Source organism: Neolamprologus brichardi, chromosome 1, assembly GCF_056152115.1.
Source record: "Neolamprologus brichardi isolate AB-2024 chromosome 1, ASM5615211v1, whole genome shotgun sequence".
Classification (NCBI taxonomy): Eukaryota; Metazoa; Chordata; class Actinopteri; order Cichliformes; family Cichlidae; genus Neolamprologus; species Neolamprologus brichardi.
In genome coordinates this window covers 10,864,779-10,873,707 of record NC_142104.1, presented here as the reverse complement: position 1 = coordinate 10,873,707, position 8,929 = coordinate 10,864,779, and the positions used below count along the sequence as shown (strand labels likewise).

At 39.4% G+C, this 8,929-nt stretch overlaps 1 protein-coding gene across 1 annotated transcript; it reads left to right on the top strand.

Annotated features, from left to right (window-relative positions):
• The first annotated feature begins 19 nt into the window (after nucleotides 1-19).
• chrna3 (cholinergic receptor, nicotinic, alpha 3) lies at nucleotides 20-7,185 on the top strand. Its single transcript, XM_006779809.2, has 6 exons — nucleotides 20-183; nucleotides 615-754; nucleotides 2,641-2,685; nucleotides 4,086-4,195; nucleotides 4,516-5,716; nucleotides 5,830-7,185. Exons 1-6 carry the CDS (start codon nucleotides 123-125, stop codon nucleotides 5,956-5,958), a joined length of 1,686 nt encoding a protein of 561 aa, XP_006779872.1. The 5' UTR covers nucleotides 20-122; the 3' UTR covers nucleotides 5,959-7,185.
• Nucleotides 7,186-8,929: the final 1,744 nt, after the last annotated feature.

Sequence of the window (8,929 nt, the reverse complement as noted above, 5' to 3'; positions counted from 1 at the left end):
GCTCGCTCGTTCTGTCGGGTGATGCGGACGAGCTCTTATTCCTCCACTTTCCTCCTGTGTGCTCCGTGGATCGTTGCTGCAGCTGACCCTGGAATTATCTGGCATTTGTCAATTTGAACAGGATGAAAACCAGGTTTCACTTCTTATCTGGTCCCTGTGCTTTCTTTCTGTGTCTTCTGTCAGGTGAGTAAGAGGCTGGTAGCATGAAATCTACTTACTTGTTGCTTTAGGGAAATGTAAAAAAAAAAAAGAGCAATAGATCTAATTATTTTTGAAGGCTACGTCTATTGGGTTATGTAAAATTTATTGCAGTGCATCAAGGAATCATGCATGTGTACAAATCCTTAATCTTATATAATCAGGATAACAGTAATATGTTGCTGTAGTTGCTGTTCTCTGTAAGAGACATACTGTGTTAAGAATGATGCCAAATGAAATCTCATCACTCAAGTTAGAAAGAAAAGAACTTGAAAGTAAAAAATGACAAAAAAGGTTGTGAAACTGTCAAATTGAGAGTAAAATTTAAAGCAGAAAAAAAATAGATCACAGTTAAACTGTATAATTATTTAAATATGCAGTGAGATTCCCATGTCTGACATTGTGCTCCTGTCCAGGAGGCACATGTTCAGAGGCAGAGCATAAGCTCTTCTCTGGGATATTTTCCAACTACAACCAGTATATACGGCCAGTGGAAAATGTGTCTGATCCAGTCATTGTGCAGTTTGAGGTGTCCATGTCACAGCTGGTCAAAGTGGTAAGTAGCAAGCAAATGTTTTTCCTCAGTGTCGGAGCTCATGCCCGGAGTGTTTGTGATTTATGGGGCAGCTATTTCACCTCTATAAAACAAATATCACTCTGCTTAATAAACATGACCTTAGATTACTCTCGCCTATAAAGAGTAGAAATTGTAGAAGATCTGTGTGTATACAAGGCTTAAAACTTGTGTTTTTACATCTCAAAGATATAGTTTGTGTGCTGCTTTGCAGACTTTTACTGAAACAAAATTTAGGGGAAGGTGGTAATTTAGACACCGTATCATAAGCTTGAGATACCCTCTCACGTTACACAGTAGCCCCTGGGACCTAGATGAAAGGGCTGACAATTGAGCTGTTTTTCTGGCCAAGACAAGATGGGAAATGTCAGCTGTCTGAGTACCTCTCAGGCACCCCCTATCACTCAGTCACTGCCTCTTCAGATGGGCACTCCTAGATTTCTCTGCTAGAGTTTGTTGACTGCAGACTGCCGTTCCAGACAGACGACTATGTCCCTTGACGCAGACAGGTCGAGCGCAGGTGGTGATAATAAGCATCACAAAGAACTGTTTGGCAAGCAATACAGCTTCTTTCACACAATAAATTGTTTGGAAATACAGAATGTACTATTTATTTGCTTTTTTAAGGAATATTTTTTTTAGTGTTTGCCTCTTTTTTCTTTTATTGTTACCCTTATTGCACACATTGCTCTCTTTTAACCCTTTATGTCAAACAATACTTTGGTGTTATAATGGTCTAACAGAAAGAAAATGCCGGTCAAAAATAGGTAACATTATTTCACTGTGTATAAACTAGTAACCATGATGTGACACCTTATGCATCTTCTTTTGCCTCTGTGCAAACAAGGTGTTTTTATTTTTTTCAAAGGATCTAAATAAATATTAAAGATCTGTCTGACCAGACAATGATGATATGGAGAGAGAGATATTTTGTTACATGATCCTTAACTCATTTAAAGTAGCGAGCCAAGCTAGAGTGCTGATGGATAACTGTTATTCCCTCTGCACACCTGGTGCTCCAAACTCAGAAGCATTTGGTTCACCTTCAACAACTCAAACATGGCTATATGAGCTAATTTAGAGCATCAATACCTTATGGGCTGGGCAACCTAACATTATCTCACAATCAGGGATCGTACCACATGATCACTAGGTAGTGGCTCTGTGTATTTTGGTCTCAGAGGCTGTTCTGCTAAAGATAGTAGATGTAGTATATGATCTACAGCCAACATTCAGTTCTGCATCCTTGTTAAAACAAAATCTGCAAATATTAATTTAATCGTCTGATTTTGATTACAAAAAATTATTTTGTGTCTTTTAGGATTTTGAGTGATTTAATTATGAACCACAGAGTGTGTGTCTTATCTATCCAGGTGACATGAAATAACTGTTCTCCCAAAGGTATTCAGAAGAGGTTAAACTAAAGCCTTCTGTCAACCATTGAATCTAAGAGCTATTCTGGATACAAGATGGTCACATGAATGGTTAATGTTTGCGCTCAGTCATGAGATTGGTTCATTCACGGTCTAAGTCACACAGAAATCTGACCCTCAGTTGTTTTGTCTCCCATCTTTAGTCCCTCTGCTCCAGCTGTATCACTGAATTGCTAGTAAAAAAATAAAAGTTAAAGGCTGCGACCTACAAGCCCCAGCTGTCATGTGTATTATGCTCCAGGCATGCTGGACTCAGGTGCAGATCTCTGAAACCTTTTGCGCTGATGCTACAGAAGCACAGACAAAAATCTCAGCAGTGAATTGGATGATTGCCTGTGACAGTTATTATTACTGTTTTAACTTTATTAATAACATGTACTTAGTTTTCTTTGCTTCAGTGTCCTCATTATCTATTATCTTCTACCCTCTTCTCAGGATGAAGTCAATCAGATCATGGAGACCAATCTGTGGCTGAGACATGTAAGTTTATTGTTGAAGACTGTGCAAACAGACCTTGAGCAAGGGCATCAAGTCTAGATCCAACCTTCTGTCATGCGTGATTCTTTGGAGCTAGACTGACAGGTTGAATTATTCATAGGAGGAAGCTTTTTAAACACATTGATCCATGTGGTCATATTTTCTTTCAAAAAAATCAAATAAACTGAATGCACTTACATTTCATAACCAATTTGCATTTAAAAAAATAATTTGACAGTAGTTAAGAAATTTAGAATATCCGAATATGGAATATTCATCCATTATGGGCTCGTACAGTTAAAGTGAATCTGGAAGTGAAAGTTCAGTGATTATCCGCTTTTTTTTTCTTCTTTTTTTTTCTTTTTTTTTCGCAATGCCGCATAGTGCAATAAACCAGTAATGAGTCAGATGAGGTAGGGCGGGTCTCCTGTTCCAATTTTACATGTACTGAGCAAGCACACATCTGTGACAGAGTCAGTCTTCTACTAAATGTTGAGCTTTAATTGTTCTTTGGAGTTCAGGGCTGGAGCATTGCTTCTCTTATGTTAATGTCGTCTGTTGTTTTTAGCATGTCTCTGGGAAATACTCATCAGGGGCGAGACACATTTCTCCTGCTCTCCATCCCATCTTGCAATACACTCTGGATGCATACTGTTTTGTAATTAAGTCAAATTTTTTACAGCTCTCTGGGGTTGCTTTGATGTACTGGCTTCATGAGCCTCATGAGGATCACTGGCTGTCCTGATGAACAGTGTTCAAAAGATCCATAAAACACACTATAAAGTGTGATTCAAGTCACACGTGTACTATATATCCTCTGTTTATGTGCTACCTTTGGAGATAATGACATTATTTCTTTATTTTATGTGGAGCATTTTGCAAGCAAATGCATATAAAAACTGACAAGAGATAATTACCAGGAGGAAGCATTTTCGGACTCATTATATTAACTTTTTTTTAACTTTTCAGCACGCACCTCCATGGCTAACAGTGGGGTTTTTCACTATAGTTTATCACAAAGATAGGCTATAATACTTGTTATGATACATGCTGGCTTACTGACATTTCCATTCATGTCAAAATCCTACTGTGACACGACTATAGACTAGTTCTTTTGATATATCGCCAACTGCTGCTTTGTATTAGTTGTTTCTTTAACATACCGAGGTTTTTGTAATTAATATGCTCTAGCAATTAAATATGTTTAAAAACATTTTGAATGAACAGGGTGTACGGTAATTATTGAACTGTCACATTCTGTTTCAAGCTTTAATCTAACCAAACCGATCTCCAGAAAACTGATTTAAAACCACTTTACACATGCATCAAATTGACTCTGAAACTCATGCCTGTTAATTCTCGGACTTTTTATGTAAAAGAAATTTTTCTGCTTTGTTTCTCAGATCTGGAATGACTATAAACTTAAATGGAACCCAAAAGATTTCGGAGGCGTCGAGTTTATCCGAGTGCCGTCCAACAGGATTTGGAAGCCAGACATTGTGCTGTACAACAAGTGAGCATAATAACAAAAACCTGGCACAGAGTCTTCATTGATTGTTTATTGCTGCAAAGGATGTCTGTACAGTAACAAAATGTTATCGATCTACATTGTTCATTCAGCATGGGTCATTTCTTCTTTTGAAGATTCTTAGGGAAGCTATACATAACATCACATGGTGCATTTACTGAAACCCCAGGGCATCTTTTTAATTGATATTTTCATAACTCAATAGTTGCTTATATCTATCTGGTTAGTATTCAGTGGCTCAGTTGTCTTTTACTGTCCTTCCTTTCAATGTTCCATTCTCCCTCTTCTTTTGTCTTTTTCTACAGCGCAGTTGGAGATTTCCAGGTTGATGACAAAACAAAGGCCCTGCTTCGCTACAATGGCGATGTCACCTGGATCCCTCCAGCTATCTTCAAGAGCTCCTGCAAGATTGATGTCACATATTTCCCATTTGATTACCAAAACTGCACAATGAAATTTGGTTCATGGACTTATGACAAAGCCAAGATCGACTTGGTGCTGATTGGCTCAACTATTAACCTCAAGGACTTCTGGGAGACAGGCGAGTGGATGATCATTGATGCACCTGGTTACAAACATGATATTAAGTACAACTGCTGCGAGGAGATCTACACTGATATCACATACTCTTTGTACATCCGTCGTCTCCCTCTTTTCTATACAATCAATATGATCATCCCATGCCTCCTCATCTCCTTCCTCACAGTGCTCGTCTTCTACTTGCCCTCTGACTGTGGTGAGAAAGTAACACTGTGCATCTCTGTCCTGCTGTCTTTGACCGTCTTCCTCCTCGTCATCACAGAGACCATCCCTTCCACCTCGCTAGTGATACCCTTGATTGGCGAGTACCTCCTCTTCACCATGATTTTTGTCACTCTCTCTATTGTCATTACTGTTTTTGTGTTGAACGTCCACTACCGCACCCCGAAGACACATACAATGCCCTGCTGGGTAAAGCGTGTGTTTCTTGAACTGCTGCCCAGGGTGATGTTCATGACCAGGCCAGAGAGAGATCCTGAGAAGGTGACTGTGGCTGGCAGTGTTCAGACGATGCATTCGAAATCCTGCGCCATTCATTCATTAGGTACTCTACAAAAGCAGCACAAACCTCAGGCCCTTGCCAACAGCGTGGTGTCAAGTTTAACAAACCGGCAAAGACTTTTTAATAACACAGAGCTTTCCAATCTCAATAACTTGGGTGGAGATTCAATCAAATGTCCTAGCTCTGGGTTCTTGTGCTGTGAGGGCCGCTGCAACTGCTGCTGGCAGAAGAGAACCGGCAAGTTGCCTGCAGATTCTGGAGGAGGGAGTGGAGGACTGAGCAGCCTAGGAGCATTGAGTGGAGGCAGTGCTGTGGGTGTTGGAGTGGGGAGTCAATGCTCCAGCTCAGAGTCTTTGGATGGAGGAATAATGCCTCTTCTGTCTCTTTCTCCTGAGGTCAGGGAAGCTATTGAGAGTGTCAAATACATAGCAGAAAATATGAGACTACAGAATGAAGCAAAGGAGGTGAGTACTCAAAAAAGCAAGGCTAAAGCCATTTAATGTCATACAGCTTTCAAATAAAGAATTACAATATTGCTGTAACACTGAACATGTTTTTTGTCTTGATCCTCTCATAGGTTCAAGATGACTGGAAATACGTTGCCATGGTTATCGACAGGATCTTCCTATGGGTTTTTGTGCTCGTGTGCATCCTAGGAACAGCTGGCCTTTTCCTCCAGCCTCTATTACTTGGGGAAGATATTTGATTCAGTTTGACAAAACTAATACTAACTAATACTGCAGACTGCTGAATTCCGAGCATATGTTTCACAGATGCTTAGAAAAAGTTTCAAAGCCAAGTCGAAATCATGACAAATGTTGATGGTATTTCAGTAGAAGTGTATAGTTTTGTTCATAGATTCATAAATCCTAAGGACATGGCTGCATTAAGGGTGACTTTGGCTACGTCCACACGTACACGGGTATTTTTGAAAACGGAGATTTTCCGTTTTCGTTTTAAAAAATAATCCCGTCCACACGTAAAGGCAGAAATGAAGGAAAACGCTGCTAGGAACATGCCAAAGCAGCAGGTGGCGCTATATTCCTAACCGTGTAGAAATGTTGGCCAATCAGAAGTCTAGAAGCCTTGGTGGGAAAAAGTAAACAAAGCTGGGGCATAGAAGCAGAACCAAGTCTTGTGTGGAGGGACAGTAACTGTGTGTGTATATGTAAGCATTTAAACACTGCAGAGAGTACAATTAACAGTAACAGTATTGTAGAAATTCATTTCATCGAAACAATAACGTGGCGCACAATGTGACGTCAAAAAAGGCGCACATCTTTGAAGCTGCGTTTTCTCCGTTTTTCTGGTCCACACGTAAATGCAAAAACTGAGTTTTAGAAAATATCCACCCTGGCCGAGTTTTTAGAAATCTCCGTTTTCAGTGACCGAAAACGCCGTTTACGTGTGGACAAAAGGTGCAAACGCATAGAAAAATCTGCGTTTTCAAAAATACCTGGGTACGTGTGGACATAGCCTTTAACTGAAAATGTTTAAGTGTCTTTAAAAATGCTAAAATGTTTCCCAAAGCCAACACAGAGTCAGATACTCTGATCATTCAACAGGTAAGCTTCACTAGAAGTGAAGACTGGGGCACATTATTACATGAAAATGACATAACCTTTCTATAGCTGTGATATTTTGCAGGCTGTTTTACTTAACAGTCTCACTAAAGTGATGTATAATATCATGTGTGACAGACTTCTGTGGTTGTGTATCCTTCTGTATTTATCTTATGTATGTAGTTAAGCTCTGCTAATGTTTGTGACTATTATAAAATCAGCTACAAGAAGTCAAGACAAGCCAAATGGCTTTATGACTTGTGGAATGCTTCAGTCTCAGAATGAGACTTGAATGGGATGCAGCACTTCATAAGGTACTGTCTACAGAACTGTTTTGCAATCGACCTGTGATTTTTGTTTGGATTGATAAATAGTGAGTAATTATATTAACGCAATTAGGCCTATATAGATAGACATATTTCAGGTACTTGCTTTGAGCTTTTTAACAATAAAAATCAATTTTAAACAAATATTTTTTTTTACTTCATAAAAAGGTTAGTACAGTAGAGTGGGAGCGGAAAAAATCTAATTCACCACTGTGGCAGTATACTTGGAATAATTGTCATCAATATTGGGTAAAACCATTTGCAGGGTATCACATATAAGATGGTCTTCCTAGCGTGATGGTCCAGGGTCACCTGGCACAAGACGATAGTGGGAGTTGAGCCACCTGAGAAGAGATCTCAAAACTTCCCTGTAGGTAGCCGACAGTTGGTGTTGTAAGCCAGCCCCTGTGTTGTGGGCCTCTTTCACTGCTCTTTCAGACCATCTGTCTTCTCTGTCCAAAAATTTGAACATTGGCTGGGTTTGAAGTGCACTGGGATGACGTGCTCGGGAAAAACAAAACAAAACAAAACAAAAAACCTTCTCCTAAGTTTCTTCGATAAAGCTGCTATATAAGGGATGACAACGTTGTTCCGTTTGTCATTCTGTTTCTCCCTAGTTGGTGTCCGATGTTCTTTCCTGTGCATCTTTGCTGATTTAATGAAAGCCCAGTCGGGATAACTACATGCTTTAAGATAAGGGGCAGGCGCCACTGGGGTTTAAATACCTGGGACTCGCCACCATTTAAAGAAAGATTGTAGGCTAATTCTTGCTTCTTTCTTAAAGTAAGTATATCGAATCAGGCCACAGAAAATTCCAAGTTGGGTTCTTTATGCTTCCAGACATCACATTGAACTGTCAAACATTATAAAATTTAATTGAGATGTTCAGGTTTGAAAATCAAGCAGTGCAGTCTGTGTTTAAAGACTGCCACCCTGTGGTAAATCTTTGTTACTACAAATTACTTCCTGTTCGTTTTATAAAGGGATATGTAGCCCAGTTTGTTCTGATTGTTGCTATAAAATGTCTTTATTTGATCACACATTTGAAGTCACTACAAACAGCTGCTGCTTACCTTTAAAATGGTTGCTATTCGGAAAGTGTAAAACCTATAAAAAGGTCATTTACGAATTGTGAGGATACTGGAACCATATGATCACACCATACACACACACACACACACACACACATACAAACACACAACTTTAGGTTGCATTTGTAGGAAATAAGTGGCATTGACAAACATTTACATGCAATTAAAAGCAAAGAGAAATGTTCTTTGAGTTTATTCTCTATTTATCTACCTCTGAATTATTGTCTGTAAATCCAGAGGTAAAGGTTTGGTCAAAGTATAATCTGTTTGGTCAGCTGGATCAGAATCTTTCTTTAGTCAGTGTCAACCAGTGCACTCTTCAGAAAAGCTAACGTGTGTGTCTCTGTGTGTGGTTGCTTTTTAGTTTGCTTAATTTGTGGATTAAATTTTTATGGAGATTGTATTGCATTTGAATAGCTATAGTTATTTTCATTTTTGATTGTATATATATGTCCTCCATTGTGCCATAGTCAAAGACATATAGTTAGTGGAGTTAGGTTAGCTGGTGATCCTAAATTGCCCAGAGGTGTGAGTGTGAGTGTGTAAATGGCCATCTGTTTGTCTGTGTTAGCCCTGTGACAGACTGTTGACCTGTCCAGGGTGCCTTTGCCTCCAACCCCCACTACACTCCCACCCAAACCAAATTGCATAAGCAGAGGAAAATGGACGGGTGCATTTCCTCAGTGCAAAGTGGAAAG

What these genes read in the sequence shown, in the direction of transcription:
- chrna3 (XM_006779809.2), top strand. Translation starts at nt 123, where the DNA reads ATGAAAACCAGGTTTCACTTCTTATCTGGTCCCTGTGCTTTCTTTCTG. An exon ending in CTTTCTGTGTCTTCTGTCAG is followed by an intron (nt 184 to 614) that starts GTGAGTAAGAGG and finishes GCTCCTGTCCAG; the next exon opens with GAGGCACATGTTCAGAGGCA. An exon ending in TACAGAATGAAGCAAAGGAG is followed by an intron (nt 5,717 to 5,829) that starts GTGAGTACTCAA and finishes ATCCTCTCATAG; the next exon opens with GTTCAAGATGACTGGAAATA.